We start from the raw sequence: 19028 nt of genomic DNA on the forward strand, positions 1-19028 counted from the left end.
CTGGGTAAGACTATCATCTTGAGCAGTGCCGCCCTTCCCATCATGGTCAGAGGCAGCCGAGTCCAGAATTCTACGGTTCTTTCCCTTTTACTGCTTTCTCAGTGTTGTTTTTGTGCTCTTTCTCCACATTCTGATACAAATCCACCCCCAGATATCGAAAGGGTTCTGTGGCCCACCCAATCTACAGTATTGGTAAATCATGTTGGGACAGTCCCACATATCTACCTAGGGGGAACGCGACGGACTTCCTCGGGTTAAACGTTATGCCAGATAGCATCGCATACCGTTCTAGCACCTCCTTGATATATTGCAGGTTTTCTTCCGGGTATTGCAAGTACAGCAACATGTCGTCCACATATAGCAATATCAAATGCTGCCCCCCTCCCGTTTTGATACCCACCTCACCAAGGTAGTGCCTCAGATATGCCGCCAAAGGTTCCAACGCTAGACTAAACAGCATTGGAGACCAGGGGCATCCTTGCCTTGTGTCTCTACCTAGTGTCCACTTTTCGGAGATGACCGACCCTGTCCAGACCCGAGCAACCGGTTCGCTGTACAATAATTCAACCCACCTGAGGTATGCTGGTCCTAGCCCACATTTCTCCAGGATTGCCATCAGCCATGGCCATTTGACCGAATCAAAGGCCTTAACTGCATCCAGTGAGACTATCGCTATTTCTCAAGAACTTCGCTCTGACTGGTCTATAACATGATGTAGCCACTGGAGGTTATCGGAGATGCACCTTTGGGGGACGTACCCTGTCTGCTCATGATGTATTAGGGTGTTTATCATTGGTTTCAGTCTATTGGCCATTACTGCAGTGAGGATATTGCTATCTTGGCTTAGCATCAACAGCAGTCTATAAGATCCGCAATCAGTGCATGATTTGCCAGGTTTAAGAAGCGGGATGAGAATCGCCTCCATAAGGGTTCCTGGTAGCTTACCAGTGTCAAATGCTTCGTTTAGCATGGCCAACATTGACGGGAGTAGTTCAGACACATACATTTTATAAAATTCACTCGGAAGGCCATCTGCCCCTGGGGCTTTACAGTGGGCAGGGTCCGGAACACATGTTCTAGTTCTTCCAACGTGAGTTGTGTGTCTAATCTCTCCCTGTCCTCCTCTTCAAGCCTGGGCAGATTGATTTCTTCTAGTACGTCCCATATATCTATTTCTTCTTCCTCAACCTTTTCGGCATACAGTCCCTGATAGTATCTAAAGAAGCATTAATTCACCCCCTCTTGAGTATCCTCTATTGTACCATCACATCTGTGTATCTCTCGGATCACCTGTGTCGGGGTCTCGCTCTTACACAGCCAAGCCAGCAGTCTACCATGCTTATCACCTTCTGCATGCTGTCTTTCTATATATCTCCTATAGTGTAGGTTGCACAACCTTTCCCAATGGGCTTTGCATTTTTCCCGTAATTGTTTTATAACCTCGGTCCCCTCTGTGGAGTCCACCTCCTCCCGCATTTTATCCTCAATCTCCCTTTCCATGTGTTCTAGCTCCTCTAGTATTCCTCCTTGTAACCCTTTCAACTTCCCCTCTCACCACCACCTTAAATGCCTCCCATAGTTGGCCGGGCGACTGCACGCTACCAGTATTTAGTTCAAAGTACTCCTTTATGGACTTCCTCAAGTCTTCTCTAAGCATGGTATCTTTCAGCGCATTGGCTCTAAGCTTCCACGTTGGTATCCTCGGTCTTAGCGGGGAAATCTGCCACGTTACCACCAGCGGCACGTGGTCTGATAAGACTGCTGCCTTGTATTCTGCACTTGTTATGTCCTCTATCAGGGTATTAGTATCAAAGACGTAATCCAACCTGGTGTGCAGGTCTTGTGGGCAGAATAATGGGAGTACCCCCTATGTTGTGAGTGAAGCCTTCTCCATATCTCAGTCAGATGGAAATCCTGCGCAAGTTTGGCTAAAGCTTTCGCTGCCGGGTTCGGCTTGACTATCTTAACATTAGATCTGTCAAGTCTGGGGTCCAGCGTACAGTTGAAGTCTCCCCCCATTATAACTGTTGCATCTATGTAAGGGCTGATCTTGGTGTACAAGTTTTTGAAATATGGCGCTGTGTTATTATTTGGGGCGTAGATGTTGATAATGTTTACCTCCTTATTGCCCACCAGCCCTCTCAGTAGTACCATTCTCCCATCTGGCTCTACATCCTGTTGTAATATTTTGAAAGGGACATGGGGTGCTATCCACGTGATAACCCCTCTGGAAAATACAGAATATGTGGCTCCCACCGTAGTCCTTTCCATTTCTTTTGTATCACTCCTAGTTTCTCCTTGGTCAAGTGGGTTTCCTGCATCAATGCTATATCGATTTTTTGCCTCTTGAAGTACATCATAATTTTATTTCGCTTGACATAGCTGTTCAGCTCTCGTATGTTCCAGGTCACTATTCTTAAATCCCTCATATCAACCGTACCCTACCCCTCCCACCATCACCTCCACCTTCTTCTTGTGTGGACCGAGTTGTGATTGCAGACTCTGTTCGTTGCCTCTATTCAGCTCCCGCCCCTCCCGCCCTCCTCCTCCCCTGCTCTCCCCAACTCCAACTTCCCCTACAACTATCTTACCTCCGCCCCCCACCCCTCCCAACAGTTGCCCAGCTCCATCCCTGGATCTCAGGATCCCCTGCATCTCTACCTATGCCCGGCTGACGCTGGTGCTAAGGTCGCAGCAGGTGGATACTACACTACAATATCCTAACTAACTACCTATGGGGGAGAAGTCATGCTCCTCGGTTTCACTCCAGTAATATCGTCTCAGTGCATTTGTCATTACAGTGAATAATTATTTCTAAGCTTTTACAGTGTTCAAACCATCACAGCTGTCCCCACTTTACTCTAACTAGCATTACGCTGTCTCTGGCACCTCTCCTGCACATGACCCATATGAGAGCAGTGTTCGGTGTCAATTTAACAATCCACAACCCTCAACAAGGAGATAACATCTGCTCACCTATCTGTCTCATCCGCCTTCCGGCCTTCTGCACCGTCTGGGCAGTTCATCCTGTCCATCCACGTCATGGCATCCTACGGTGTCTCGAAGAAAAGCGCTTTGTCTCTGTGTAGAACCTTAGTTTGCTGGGTAGAGCAGTCTGTACTTCAGTCCAGAGTCTCGCAACCTTTGCTTGACCACCACAAAATTCAGGAATCGTCTTTGTACCAGGAACGTGTAATCCGGGTATGCAGTGATTGTCACTGACACTCTACTGATTGTTCCGCCTTTCCAGAAGTGCGCAAGGATCTTCTCCCTGTCCCTGTAGCTTAATATATTGGCTATGATTGGCCGAGTTGGGGCTCCTGTTGGGGGTTTCCTGATCTGGGCTCTGTGTGCCTTCTCCCCGTGAATCCTTGGGAAAGCGCACCCGCCCCTATTTCCTATAATAGCATATTCTCAATATAGTTCGTAGGGTCTGGGTGTTCTTCCCCCTCTGGGAGCCCCACATTGCGGATATTATTCCTCCTAGCTCTCCCTTCTGCTTCCTCAGCCCGGTTCTCCAGGTTGTCCACTCTCTGCCGCAGAGCGTGGATCTCCTTGGTACTTGCTGCACAGATCTCTGTATTAGCTTTCACTTCCTTTTCCAGCATCCCGGTTCGCTCGGCTATGACCCTAACGTCCGGTCTCAGGAGGTTCACATCCAGACTGACCACGTCGATCATAGCTTCCAGAGAAGTTTTCAGTTTTGCTATGGAAGCATCGAGTTTGGATTTCAACCCAGCAATCACTTTCAAAATCTGTTGGTCTCCTCGCGGTGGTTCCCCCTTCCCGGTCGTGTTTTACTCCGTTGGGCCAGGCCCCTCTCTGGTTAGGCTTGGTTTGGTGAAAATGTCCAAGGAGGATTGTTTCCCCTTTGATTTGATCACTTTGTCTGACATGTTGCTTGTGTAGCTCTCAGAAGTTTCCTCTGTGTATGCTACTGGTTGTGCATCGCTATTGTGGACCGCAGTTGGTGCGCCCAGGGGTAGCTTGCCTCTCTCTATCGGGCCTCCCAATGCCTTCAGGGTGTCGGTCTCGCCGCCACTATATGTTGCCCGTCAGCTGTAACCTGTGGTGTGGTGGTCTCTGTTAACTTGCACGCAGTGCGTCGTCTTCTTTCGGTCCGCTCGGTTGATGGTCCCCGGGCAGCCTCAGTCTCACCCGGCTGCCCATATATGGCTTACTCCTGTTTGATTTTTTCTGCGGTTGTGTGGATATCTCGAAGGGGGCCAGTCCTTTTGTTTGTGCACCTCACACCTCTAGGATCATTAGTGCTCTCCCCACAGGCTAGTGGTGTTGTTGGGGCAATATCTTTTTTCCGCCTTGTCGCCTGTGCTTGGCGGCGTGGGTGTCCGGTGACCTTCGCTCCAGCTGTGTGCTCTCTAGCGCTCTACTCCAATCAGTATGTCGTTGTGGGGGAAATTATGTCTCATTTGGGTGCGGGTGAATGTATGGCTGGTGCCCTCATGCCCCCTATGGTTTTGCTCCTGCTCGTATGGGCGCATGTCAGCTATATACATGGGTGTCAGCCTCAGGTAATGTTTCTCCTATGTCCTGTCGTGGGGTGTCTCCTTGCAAAGTAGATACTGGTGTTGAGCCCTTTGCATTAGTGTCCGGTTGTGGCATCGCTGGCACCTTTACTGTTGGTTGGCAACCGGTTCGGTATTTGTGGCCCTTCCTGTGACTTTCACCGTGTTCCGCTCCGCTGGGCCAGGTACTGCAGCTATCCAGGCTCTTTGTTTTATAGGTGCCTCACAGCCTTGCAGGGTGCCACTGCATCCATTCACTGTGTGCTGATGGTGCCTCTATTTGTTACAGTTCTTTGTTCCATTATGGAACTTCCATATCCTTTCAGTGCCTGCTGCGCTCCTCAAGCCCAGGGCTAATTCCATGGATGACGCTGCCACAATGTATCCTCATGGGCGTCTTTCCAGCTCCGACTGTGCCAGTCACGCCTCCGTTCAGTTTCCTCGGCTGTGGCTCCCGTAGCGTTCTCCTTATCTGCGCTCTGTGTGCGTCTGCGCTCGGATTATAGGGATGGGCGGACAGCCGAATTGTTACAAGCATTCAGAATATATTTCTGACCCTTTCTGCGTCAGGCTTCACACTGCATTCATGTCGTGTTGGCAGCCAGCCCCCGCCCGTTGTTTCCTATGTGGTTTTCCTTGCGCGGTTCTCTATCTCTGCGTCCCAGTGTCAGTGTAACTCCTTCTCGTTAGAGTCCTTTGTTCTCGTTCGTTTCACCGCCATCTTGGCTCCGAGCATATCGGGCCGCTCTGTTCTTAACTCTGCTGATATCTGTGGCACCACAGCATCTTGCAGGTCTCCAACGCACTTCAGGCCGGCTCCCTACTTTAATGTGTGTGCACATATATTTCCACCCACAGCAGGCGTCTGCTTATGCACTTTTATGTCGGATCAACGCAGTATCGTCCGGAGCTCCTCTGAAAACGAGACTCCTTACATGGCCCTGTAGCCACGCCCCCTTATCTAAATGTTTATTTACTTATCCACCCTTCCATTTCTGGACATAACAGCAGGGATGTTAGACGAGCATGTTGTGATACATTGCCTTATGTTGTGCTATATCATGTCATTGTTTATTATGTCATACTTGCAATATAATGTCACATTCTGCAAAGTTGACATGTTGACATGTTAACGACACTCACTGCAGGAAAAGGTCTACATCACCCAATGCAGACATTCAAATGCAGACTCTCCAACCCCTATGAGCCCAACACTACCCTGCTGCCCGCTGCTAACAGGATGTAGTAACTACCACTCAGATTCATAAGAGTAGGCAAGGCTGTATAAATCAGATCATCCTCTCACACCGTCATCACCATCCCCCTAAAGCTCCCAGCATGCCTCAAGAGCATCTACGCAGTCCAGTCCAGGGCCGTGTTCCCAGTGAAGACACAGATCAAAGGCAACCTTAATTTAAGAGTGACGTGGTATTTCCCAGTATTCCTGTCAGATGAACCTGGTCGTTTGGGGCCTTGGGAGTGGGTGGAAGGGTATGCGCACTCCTGATCCTTTGGGCATCACTTAAATACATCTCGATTGTGCAGGAAGGCCTTAAATCATGTGATTAAGAGGCCAGACAACCCTGCATGTGGGCCTTAAATGGACAGTAGCCCTCCTAGTGTGTTGTCCTTAATGTGAATGAATCCTTTCCACTAGCTAGCCTGCCATCCAATATTTTACAATCTTATCTCTATTTTAATTATCTCAGACTGCATTCGAGTGGCTAATTGATCAATTCACTACATGCAAAAAACACATTTGCTCTCTCTTCTCCACCTGTGTGCTATCTGGCATGGCTGGGGTTGGGGGTGATCCTTTTGTCAAACTCCCCTTTTGGGTCCCTGCACTCATTCTGCACACAACCCATTCCTAGTGCAGGCACCATGGCTTCCCAGAACCCTCTCTGGCCATCAGCAGGAAGTAATCCAATATGATTATCTGGTTAGAAGCCTCCACAACTACTAGGAATTCTTGAGCACACCTCAAGGCCATCACACATCCACAACATGACATAACAAAATGCCACCCATCACACTATTAAAGGGATGGTCTAGTAAACATTTTTATTTAAAAAATAGATAGGCCACATAAAAAAAAAATACTAGCATCCTCCGTTTTAAAACTTCCTATGTAAAATTTTGAGCTATTCAAGCTCAAAATTCGAAAAAGCAAGCACAGGGGCGCAGCCATTTTGTGAAATGGAGGCCCTCCTGTGCTGGCTTTTGCTTTTGCGGCACTAATGAAGGAAAAGCCAGCCAGCTGTAGTAAACAAAGTCTACCGCTTGGGTGCTTTCCCTTCATTATTGGCAGGACTCGGAGGACGCGGACCGGAGACCAGAGCAGGAAAGCTGCAGCTGAATCTCGGTAAGTGCTATTTATTTTTTTTACAAAAAATAAGCACTAGCTGCGTTTTTTTTTCTAAGTTTTCCGGGCTGGAGGAGCCCGGAAAACTTAGAAATAAAACCGCAGCTTTAAAAACGTTGTATTTTGTTTGCGGTCGCTTTTGAAGCGACCGCAAACATAAATACAACATTATTGTGTTGGAAAAAAACCGCAGCGTTTTCCAACACAACCGCGTGTGTTTCTGCCTGCTGTGGCTATCACTTTGGGTCTCCGGAGCACCGGAGACCGAAAGTGAAAGCCACAGCAGGCAGAAACACACGCGGTTATGTTTACATGCCGCGTAGTGTTTCTACCTGCAGCTGATTTCCCATTTGGGGCTCTCGGGCTCCCCGTGGGGAGCCCGAGAGCCCCAAATGGGAAATGCTAAATGCTGCGTTGTCTGCCTAAATCTGCTTTCCCATTTGGGGCTCTCGGGCTCCCCGTGGGGAGCCCGAGAGCCCCAAATGGGAAAGCAGAAACTGGCAGACATACGTGGTTGTTTTCCGCAATGCCGCGTTGTGTCTGCCTGAATCTGCTTTTCCATTTGGGGCTCTCGGGCTCGAGCCCGAGAGCCCCAAATGGAAAAGCAGATTCAGGCAGACACAACGCGGTTGTGTTGGAAAACGCTGCGGTTTTAAAACCGCAGCGTTTTCCAACACAATAACGTTGTATTTATGTTTGCGGTCGCTTCAAAAGCGACCGCAAACATAAATACGTTTTTAAAGCTGCGGTTTTATTTCTAAGTTTTCCGGGCTCCTCCAGCCCGGAAAACTTAGAAAAAAAACCGCAGCTAGTGCTTATTTTTTGTAAAAAAAATAAATAGCACTTACCGAGATTCAGCTGCAGCTTTCCTGCTCTGGTCTCCGGTCCGCGTCCTCCGAGTCCCGGCACTAATGAAGGGAAAGCCACCCAGCGGTAGACTTTGTTTACTACAGCTGGCTGGCTTTTCCTTCATTAGTGCCGCAAAAGCAAAAGCCAGCACAGGAAGGCCTCCATTTCACAAAATGGCTGCGCCCCTGTGCTTGCTTTTTCGAATTTTGAGCTTGAATAGCTCAAAATTTTACATAGGAAGTTTTAAAACGGAGGATGCTAGTATTTTTTTTTTATGTGGCCTATCTATTTTTTAAATAAAAATTTTTACTAGACCATCCCTTTAATGGCCTCCATGAATGTTCTAACGGCCTATCGGGGAAGCTCTCGCCTCTCCTTATCATTACATTTTCATTCTTCCCAACGATGACTATCAATCACCCTTACGTTTTCATTAGCCTGCGTGTTGTGAATTACTGTCTGTTTCTTTCTACCTGACCTTTCCCCTCTTGCCCTTTCCTGCTGTCCTTGGCCCATTTCATTGTCACCTCACAGACCAAGGTCTGGCTGCCACCCTGGGCAATTCACCTCTACACGGACAAGGCTAGGCACTTTCAGACCACTGATGTGTTCAAGTAAGTGACAAATAACATCCCATAAAGTGTGATGGTGGATCCTTCTTTGTTAAGCGCTACCTCCCTACAAAAGCAGGTGGACATGGATCTTTGCGGCCACCAGGGGCGGACTGGGAACAAAAAGAGGCCCTGGAAATAATGCTGGAAGGGCACCATATTACACATTCTCAGCAAGGCTAACACTTTCCCTATGAGAACATTTGAAAATAATAATGGTCAGCACACAAGAGAGGTCTAGGATGCAAAGGCCTACCGGGAAAACTCCAGAGTTCACTAGAGGCCAGTCGACCCCTGGCGCCCACCCCTTGTGTTTAGGATCGGGTTGCAGCATGTCCCTCTTTTTTTCAAGCAATAACTTAACCATTTCCCCAGACACAAAACAATTCAAAGGCCAATCGGGCATGTTATGTTCTCTGACTCAGACATAAACACCACATAGGTCTCTATTTGGTGGCGGGTCAGCCTATCCCTTCCCCCTGTCACACACAGGTGCGCATCCTATCGTGAGCTCAATTGCCTCCAGCCAAAACAGATTCTTTTTCAAAACAGTACCTGTGATTTCGTCCTTCCCCTGAACGAATGTGACAGCTTTGCGGCCCCGTACTGCCATGGTGCAGTATATTTTCCTGGCGGCTGAATTAGGAGAGTGGTCCTACAATTCCTTTTACCTCTTTTGCGGCAGAAGCAGGCCAGCCTGGATACTCAGCCTTTTTTAACCGTATCATTCACTGGGGGCTTTCCGACACAAGTCACTGCTGTGCTTTCAGTTTCTTTTCATGACTCACGTGCAGGCAGAGTGCCAGATAACGCCATTACGCAGCACGCAATTTCGGCTCTTTGGACCTTTCAGACTTTTGCTATACTAGTCAAGGGCAGGTGTGGACTGATACTGCTTCACAATGTAGGCACACCTTTTTGAATTCCTATTGTAGGTATTCAAGTTTTAAACTGCATGCTGCTGAACTGGTGTAGCCTCTTTCCGCTCCATAATGACTGTGTATTGGCAGAAGTACTCCTTTCATAGGTAACACCCAAGTCAAGTAAAAAAGCAAGCATTGGTATTTGTACTGTACTGCATTTCACATTTAGCATGGAGGGAAGGAATGAGGAATGACAGCACAGGGAGGAAGAAATGACAGCATGGGAGGGAATAAAGGGCATTGGTTGAGGGGGTGGAGTGGGGAGGGGGATTTAAGCCCCCTTCATTCTCCACAAGACCGACACAAACACCCTATGCAAACATGTTCACAGTCCCCAGAGTTAAGAGGGCCCGAGCCGGAGGTGTTAGCTTTCCATACCTATCAGCTCTGTAATGGAACGCACTACCACCACCCCTGCGAGGAGAAGTCTTCCACCTAGCATTCCGCAAAGCTATGAAAACGCTGCTCTTCACTTAAGTCCTGCCCAAAAACTCACTGACCGACAACTGTCCTAAACCTTACACCTTTGTAGGATGTCAGAATGTATGTATCTTGTTATCTTGGGCTCTGTGCTAGTATGCTCTGTCAATGTATTGTATTCCTTTGTAACTCTGTAACTAAGCCTGCCACAAGTAACAGCGCCGCGATGCCCTTGGGCTGAATGTGCGCTATATAAATGTAAAGATAAATAATAAAAAAAATAAGCGCTGTGAGGTGAGGAAAAGGAAATAAATAGCAACATGGGGAAGAATACAAAGATCCAATAGATGAAAGTTAGGCCAGCAAAAGTACACAGGGGCATTGTACAACATTTGGAGGAAGGAGCGACAGCGCAAATGGGGGGACCGAGTTTCAGGGCGGGGGAGGGGGGCAGAGCAACAGCACAAGCAGGGCTGTCAACAGTGCAAAGGTTGGTGGAGTGACAGCACTAGAGAGAGAAGGAGTGACAGCGCAAGGGGTAAGAGGTGACAGTGCAAGGGGAAGGTACGACAGAACACCGGTGAAGGAGGAGCAACAGCCCATAGGGAAAGCAGCAATAGAGCAAGGGGTTAGGAGTGCAAGGTGGGAAGGAGCAACAGCACAAGTGGGAGGAGCCACAGCGCAAGGAGGAGGAGTGACAGTGCACGGGGGAAGGAGGGACAGCACAAGGGGAAAGAGGGAAAGAGCAGTGGGCAAGGAGGGACAGCGCAAGTGAGAGGAGGAACAGCACAAGGAGTAGGTGGTACAGTGGGAGAGGGGATGAGAGACAGCGCAAGGGGAGGAGGGAAAGGTCAAGGGGGAGGAGGGAAATTGCCTGGGGACAGTGCAAGGTGGGGAGGAGGGACAGCGCAAAGGGGGTGAGGAGGGGCACTACCAGGGAGGGAGGATGGACAGCACAAGCGAGGGAGGAGGGACAGCGCAAGGGAGGGAGGAGGGACCGAGCAAGGAATGGAAGAGGGACAGAACAAGGGGAAGGAACAGCACAAATGGGGAGGGGACAACAAGGGGAGGAGGGGCAGCACAAGGGGTCAAAAGGTACAGTAAAAGGGGAGGAGGGACAGCACAAAGGGGGAAAGGAGCAACAGCACAAGTGGGGAGTGACATCTGTTGGCTGTATGTATCATTGTTGCCTTTCGTCCTAGTTGTCCTGGTATTACCCAAATTGACCTTTTTCAACTGACCTTTTGCACAATTGACTTAATTATAGTGGTCCTAATTTACCTTCTGCGCAATTGACCTTTATATTAGTCATTTTATATATGTATTAGGTTAGTTTTGGATTATAAATAATATAAGGTGATTGGGTGAGGGGTTGCGGGGGATTTTGGATTGGGTGGCGGGTTGCGGGCAGTTTCCCCCTGCATATATGTCCTAATTGACCTTCTAAATTACGTCAATTCTCCCGAGGTCAATTCTCCCGAGGTCAATTGTGAAAAGGTCAATTAGTATACAACCAGTTGTCCTATATTGTAGTTTTGATCTCAATGTGATTTATTACAAGGACACCTGTATATTGTCAGTGCTACTGCACCTCTCCAATGAACTACAATTTACAGATGTCCTGACAACTTCTTTTATTGGAGAGGTGCAGTATCAGTGACAACATACAGATTTCATAATCAATCCAATAGTTGTCAGTGGTAGCTCTCCAAATACTAATTGCTTGTATGGTAGCAGTATTCAGAAAAGGAAAACCTACATGTATTGTAGGAGATGCCTCAGCCGTAGGCACTTTAAAAATAGACATAGACAATATAGGGTATGCAAGCAATTGTCTTTGCAGCAATGTTCACAATCAAGTATATGCTTTAAAAAAGGTAAAGAGTGGGCTCTTAAATGTATTAAGGCCGGGGGAGAGGGGGCTACTAGAGATACCTTTCACTCTTGCTCTTTGGGATCGACTGTGTCAATCTAGGAGTATGGGTGCTTTTTGAGGCATCAATGCAGCATTGAGTGGGTGTGCTGCTTGACTGGGTCCAACACGCTGTGTGGTTAAATAAGCAGCAATGCCACTCAGCGCAAAGAATCTAGGACAGGCAGGCGATGTTCAGACCGAAGCAGCTTGCAAGCGCTGCTCGGAGCTGTTTGAAAGCGCACATAGAGCTACCCTATCTATCTAAGCTATTCTACATGAATCCGAGCACTGGAGGGGCACCACAGAGGCAGGGCTAAGGTGGTGCTTAGGAAAAATACTATAAGTAGTCGGGGAGCCCCTGTGGGGCACTGAGTAAGTGGTGCTTGTGTAATGTGCTGGGAAAACAGCCCCCTAACCTTTAAGGCCGTATTACGGGTTGGGTATACTTTTTGCAGAAATACCTCCCTCTGCAAATACCACCTTGGCCAGTGTTATTTCTGCAAATCTGCCCAACTCATATTTTACTACTGGCAGAGGTGGTATTTCTTGATTACCATCAGCACTATTCTAGCAATACAACATACACACCAAGTAACCTTAAAAGGTGTGTGTATATGTGAATTCAATGTTGAACTACATACATTAAATACAAATATATATATATATATATATATATATATATATATATATATATATATATATATATATATATATATATATATATATATATACACATAAATATTTGTATTTAATGTATGTACTTCAGTATTGAACTTTTATATATTTTAAAAGAATCGTCATATCGTTAGTTTAAGTACATTACTATATATACAACTTCAACATAACATTCAATCCTGTCTTCATATATACAGGCAAGCTAAAATAATGTAAAAACTAAACAGTCATCTGATCTCATACAACCACATCTATACCTATAATAAGGAAACTACCATGCCACATCCACTTCTCAGAGAGGTGCACCAAGGTGATCTGGAACTCGGGATTGGAGACAGGTAAGAGGTGGCTCAAGGATTTGAATGCAATATAAAGTGTGCTTTAAAGTATATTGCTCTGCCTGCCTACATCTGTCTCCAGTAATTCCCTTGGAACCATCACCTGCTACATGAGTTACACGGAGAGTGGCAAGAGTAATTACGGAGCAGATGGTTCAGGGTGATTCTCAAACTAAAACCACAATGCTCCACACATGATAGATCTGACCAAAAGATTGAATCACTAACATCCTGTCAAACATCGTGTGTAGAAGTACCAGCTACATTCCATTCCTGGAGGACCAAGGCAGCAAGTGTTCTTCAATGAGAATGATGTGTTATTTATCTAGCACGCCTTCGCATTACAGAGCACAAATTTACATACAATATCACCCAACCGAAATTGGTACTCATTTATCGACCTCGGAAGGATGAAAGGCTGAGTTGGCCTTGCCGGGATTCGAATCTACAAACTGCAGATCACGCTCAGATCGCAGCAGCGATCACTCAACCCGCTGAGCTATCTTACCGGCAGAGGAACACTGAATGGCTGCCGCCATTACCCCCCTGCACAGCCCACATTGTTGCTCTTACCCCATAGTAGGATACTCGGACTGTATAAGAGAAAAAAGTTCTATGTCCAAAATGCTGCATTCATTAGGCCAATTTCGTGCAGCCTTCAATGGGTGAGAAAGGGGCCATTTTGGGGTATGGAGTACACCATCAACCTCCCTCCCCCCACCCACCGCACAGCCCCTCCCGCATTTGCAGGATTTACTTTTAATCAGAAGGTCTCAGCCCACAAAACCACCTTTAACAACCCACCCATCACATCACAATTACAGGCACATACATACATACAAGCATACACACACACACATACACTCACCTTCCTCTCTTCCATCTTCCGTGGAGCTCTGAGGTCAGGCCGCTCAGCCCTTGCATGCACTTGTGTGCAGTGCAGGGCTCAACCTCAGAGTTTCCCAGCCTTCTGTTCACGGGCTTCGGTACCAGTGATATTTCGGTATGGGGCAATAGGCTGAGAATGGTGAAAACCGCCAATCACGTTTTCTTGTCTCCTCTGAGCAGGTAGATTTCTAGCACCGTTGTTTCTTTTTTCCATTCAAAGAAGTGCCTAAGGTGTGACCCTCAGAGTAGACCGTTTTCTCTTTGGTCAGGTTCAGCATTTGATGCCGGTGCAGCACTGTCCTAAACCATTCCCTCCCTCCTCAGAGGCCGGAAGAGGTTGAAGAGACGTCTGCAGAAGACGGAAGTAAAGCATTTGGAGACCGCAGGGAAGCCTCTCCGCACAAAGGCATGTGAAGCGGACTGGGGTAAAATGCAGCATCTGGCAAGTTAGTGTAGCGTTGCAGCCTTGTGAAACACTATGCAGTGATGAGTAGGGGGAACCTAGACGGAACAATTGACCTTACTCCAGGCACACAGCATAGTCACCTCTGTCCTGCTGCAGAAACAGGTCACAAACCAGAAGAGCTTTTCCTCACAAGGACTACCCGTGGTCCAGGGCTCAGGGGCTCAACAGATCCCCAGAGATTATAAAATAGCTTATTAGCAGGTATCTGCAATGGAGCCACCATATGAAATGGTGCCTTCATCGTTCTACGCCTATGCCCCGCCCCCCAACACTCCCTCCGATACTATACCTCTGCGGGAGTTAAAGAAACTGAATGGTATACTGTAGGTGAGGCAATTCATAAGACAAATGCTGCCTTTTATGTATCCCTCTCGTCATCCTCCCCCTCACCTCTCCCTCTGCTCATTCAAGAAGCTCATGCATTGCCTGAAGCACCGGTGGCGTAAGTCCAGCTCACCCACCCAGGGAGGTCAAAACTCATTAGTGGCAATCTTACATTTAATGGATGTTAAGGCTTCTACCCAAGCTGGCCTAAAAGTCCCAGACACCTACAGCTGCTATGTATCTACCATGGTGCAAGAGCTACCCATTCTGCAAGTGTTTACAGGGAAAGAAGAGACGCAGACAAGGCAGTCATACCCAGACATGGGCCTAAAATGCTGTGCTCCAACAGGGGTTCCACATTGGGTTTCCCGACCACCCAAAGATAGGCTCTCTGCTGCCAAGCAGTACCACCAAGGAGTCCTTCTTCTCTGTAGAGTCCTTATGCTGGACTAGGTCACCAGAGGATGGAGGGTTCTCTTTAAAAAGGCTCACACTTATTATTTTGTGTTAAGAGAAGGCATTTATGCTGTCTGTGTTTCACACTCTATCCTTATTGGATTTTCAGGCTCTTCTCTGGGGTTCAGACTAGTCCATCTTGTTTGAAATACTCGAAAAGTAACGTATTATATTAGCTGTGATATGATTCCAGTATTTGTGCTGGAAGAAGTAGCTGTGTTAACAGGCAGAAGACAGCATTTCTAAGAGACTCTCCTCCAACTTCCCTTTCTAGGATAGAAGCTGTTTGGTTAAAGGATGGTAGATCTGGCCAGACAACCTCGAGAGGAGTCAGGCTTAGCTCTCCCCATCAAGTCAAAGACTGCTACATCTAGGATGCCATGTTGCTATCAGCTCTCCTGACCTGCCTCTGTATCCCATGAGTCTACAGGGGTCGAGGTTAGGGCAGTAGTAATTCCTCAGCACCTGAACCTAGCCAGCCATCCACCCCACAGGAAAGCCTACCTCTTGGTATGCCTCATGGAGGATTTCCTTGTTGGGTGACAGTTTCACCATTCTTTCTTAGTCTGGGGTCAGAGGTTTCAGACGATTGAGTGTGTACAGAGGTCCTAGGTGACCTTTCTTTAGAGTTCATCTACTTGCTACTGAATTCCGACATACAGATCATACCATTGCCGAAGGACCTTGGAGAAGGGAGGCTTTTCAACAAGAGATTTCCATTCTCCTCTTAAAGAAGGCCACGAAGAGAATTTCTTCAGCGGTATGGAGCAGGCTTTTGGGGTTTTCTCCAGCCTGTTTGTGGTTTCCAAAGCATTGCAGTGAAGATTGTTCGATCATCAATCTGAGGAGGTACATCACTATCTCATTGAAACCTCTTTTAGAATGCAAACTCTTCAATCTATCATGCAGATTATTTCGTTACTCCAAATCATGCTGGCGGTTAGAATTGGCAGCATAACAAATACCGTTTTTTTTTAACCAACTTTATTTTCATTTTTATCTTTTTTAAAACGTAAGACAACAGTTAGCCTTCGGTTACAGCAATGTTACAACCATTAACATCTGTATAAACAAATTATTTAACCTACTTGGACTTTGGCATTGAGACTATTATTGTCTTCCAACTTTCCCCCCCGAGTACCCTCACCCTCGCCCATCCTTCCCACTCCCTTCTGAACCAAACTGAATCAAGGTCATAACCAAAGCAAAGCAGTTTCCTGAGCTCATCCCTCCTCCATGTCTTCTGCTGTCTTTATCTGATATGAATGTTTCTTAGAGTCCTGGGTTTAAAGAATTGAGCCTCCCTCTCCCCCACATAATCCTGAAGTGGATCCCATATGGATAAGAATTTCAGGTATGTCCCTGACTTTGTGGCGCAAATGTTGTTAGCCTCTGGCACATTATGTGGGCCTCTGAGTGAGAACTCTAGTGTTGTCAGAATGTGTTCATTTACAACTCTGCCGTGTAATGATATTCTTTTACCTTAAAGTCTCATCACATTTCCGAGGACTCTTTTCTTTGACGTCAAGTAACCGTTAAGCATTTTGGCAAAAACGGATATTGCATAATTGCTGATAGTTCAGTCATTGGTTTGTACACCTGTGCAATTCCGAGGTGTGGGACACGTGTTCATTTGATAGGAGAAATGTCTTTAATTACATTGATGACACACAAGGCAACATGCTCTCTCTGGCTGCCTCTGGATACTTATGGCACGATTCATGGAAAAGTGTGCATAGATCCAACAAAGTCTGTGCACTGAGAAAGGACCTGCCCGGCCTGCCGCGCATACGAAAATCTGCACGCCACATGTATTCATGGAATTGTTCACGCAAGGTAATCCCAAGCGCAAGTCACGGCTGGCCAGAACCAGTGCTGGACTGGCCCACCGGGAAACCGGGACTTTCCCCGGTAGGCCTCCGGGGCATAGGGCCTCTTTTCTTGCTTGGTGGAAGGATACAAAATGGGAACGGACATCATCCATGATCCAGGCCAGCCTGGGACATTCGCTGTTAACTGGCTGCTGCATTTCTCCCTGGGGCGTGCCAGCTCTATGGCTCATGCCTGTGTATTTGTGAGGGACCGTGCATTAAACAAACCGCACGTGCCCTAGTGCCCATGTGACTGACTGTGCTTGCATACGCACTTGCGCAGGTGCAGCCCAGGCGCCCATGCTGACATTGCTCCAACGTCGAGAGCTGCCACCCCGTTCCAGATCCACCACAAAAACACAAAAAGGGATATGCGTGTGCTGCTACGGCTCAGGGCTGCCAGGGCACCCTGGAGCTCAGCGCAGATGCGGACGTTTAAAACGATCCGCCTGCCAAGAGCTGCCTCACTGGCTTGCCTGGAGCCAGCTCACACCTACAGCTGTGTGTGTGCACATGAGACCGAAAATTGCCCACTTGATTGCCAAGATGGCAGGTGACGAAGGGAATCTATGGAGTGAAGTGGGCAGATCAAAACATTTCTATTAATGGTTTAATTTGTGAGGGTGAGGTAGAGGGCTTTCTTATCACAGTTAATAAGTACTCACTTAAAGCAGACGATTGGGGTTTGAATCTTGCGTGGGGTAGGGGAGAATAGAAAGAAATGCGCAAGGAGTTAATAGCACGTGCACTGTGTAGGAGGGAACCGGAACTGTGCAGGGCTGGGAGTAGGACAGTGCAAAGGACACTGTGCATACAGCAGACTGGAGTGGGCAGACCGCAGACTTGGGGAGTAAAAGGGCATGAAAGTGCTTGGGAGCGCCTGGGCAACATTGTTTTGGGTAGCAGAAGGGAGCGGTCATCACAGGGCGGGGGAGGGAGCTGGACGTTCAATCTAGAAGGTCCTCAGCCATATGGTGCCAGTTAACCGCTTGTATTCGCTTATGGTACTAATGACCCTCTTTCAGTAGTGGTGACCCTCTTGTGACACTCGTATCGTACTAGTGACCATCAGATCCAATTATAGTCCCAGTGAGCCTCTTATGGGAACTTACTGAACTGGTGGCCCTCAAGTGTCCGCTTGCTGTACCCTCCTTGTAGTAATGCTGACCCTCTTATATACGCAATTCTGGTGCTAGGAGTCTCATGTGTTCCCTTATGGCACTTGTGACCTTACCCTCTTATGGTACTAGTGCCCTCTTATAGCCACTTACTGTTCAAGTCATCCTCAAGTGTCCGCTTGTTGTACAGTGACCCTACCTTTAGTGGTGCTGGCTTTTTTATATTGGATCATGATGCTAGTGAGTCTCTTGTGTTCCTTTATGGTACTAGTGACCTGACCCTCTCATGGTACGTATAGCCACTTACAATAATAGTGACCTTGATCCAACTAGCCAGAAGAGGAAGTGCCGGTCGGAACAGTGGCCTGCAGGTTGCCAGCGCTCTAAAGGATGGGGAAGTGGGGACCCTAGTTTCAGGAAGGGCTGGGTCTGAAAGCTTCAAGGGGGGCGGGGGAATGAGGGTTGAAGAAGGGACAGCAGGCAGGGCTGAGGGATGCAATAGGGACCAAATAATACATGGTGGGGTGAGTCTGCACTATAAATTGTGATCTGGAGGATAAACTGGGGCGGGGGATTGAGGAGATAGGCGAAGTGAGGACTGCAGGAAATGTCAGAAACTGTAGAAATGTAGGCAAGAGGGATCACATATCTGCAGAGGGACTGGGCTCTGCAGGAGGGAGCGAGATCTGCAAAAAAGTCACTGGCCTGCTTAGCAGTGACCTCTGGTTGGTGTTGGACCAGTGGAGGAACCAAGGACCTCAGGCAGAACCAAACTCTTTGAAAAGGAAGGATAACGAGGCAAAGGAAAGGACTGAGGAGGGTTACCTGGAAAGGAACAGTTCTTCTCAATTAACTTAGCTCTTCAGGGGTGCCAAAAGCTGCTTGAGGGGTTCTAGGAAATAAGCCAACAAGTGGGATCACAACTCACAAGGAGTGTTGATGGAGCTAGGTGCTGTGGAGAAGGTGGGCAGGCGAGGTGTCATGTGGGGGGGTGGAAGTGGATGAATTCTGGAAGAGGAACTGAAGGCTGCAGAGAGGTGTATGTGTGGAGAGGTGAAGGGGGGTACTAAGTGTTGCCTCACGGTGAGCGTGGTGGCTTGAAGTGAACCATAGAGGTTCTGTCCCAGTAGAGGTGTGTCGCAGCCCAACTCCCTCCATGTGGCCTGGCAGCCTGCAGCTGATACTCTGCCGACACATGGACCCTGGACAGTTGTATTTCAGAAGGTATCCAGTTATAATATCGAAAGAAAAAGTGGAATGCAAAAAGGTTAAAAAAAATGTCA

At 47.7% G+C, this 19028-nt stretch overlaps 1 protein-coding gene across 1 annotated transcript in view; it reads right to left on the minus strand.

Annotated features, from left to right (window-relative positions):
* The window catches only part of LOC138491603 (E3 ubiquitin-protein ligase DDB_G0292642-like), a 377122-nt gene extending 368027 nt beyond the window's left edge, over nt 1-9095 (minus strand). Inside the window, exon 1 of the mRNA XM_069618209.1 lies at nt 8907-9095. Coding sequence (XP_069474310.1) covers nt 8907-8964 — 58 coding nt within the window. The 5' untranslated portion in view covers nt 8965-9095. The remainder of the gene's footprint in view (nt 1-8906) is intronic.
* Nucleotides 9096-19028: the final 9933 nt, after the last annotated feature.

This window comes from Ambystoma mexicanum, chromosome 10, assembly GCF_040938575.1.
Source record: "Ambystoma mexicanum isolate Mex_15411 chromosome 10, UKY_AmexF1_1, whole genome shotgun sequence".
Lineage (NCBI taxonomy): Eukaryota > Metazoa > Chordata > Amphibia > Caudata > Ambystomatidae > Ambystoma > Ambystoma mexicanum.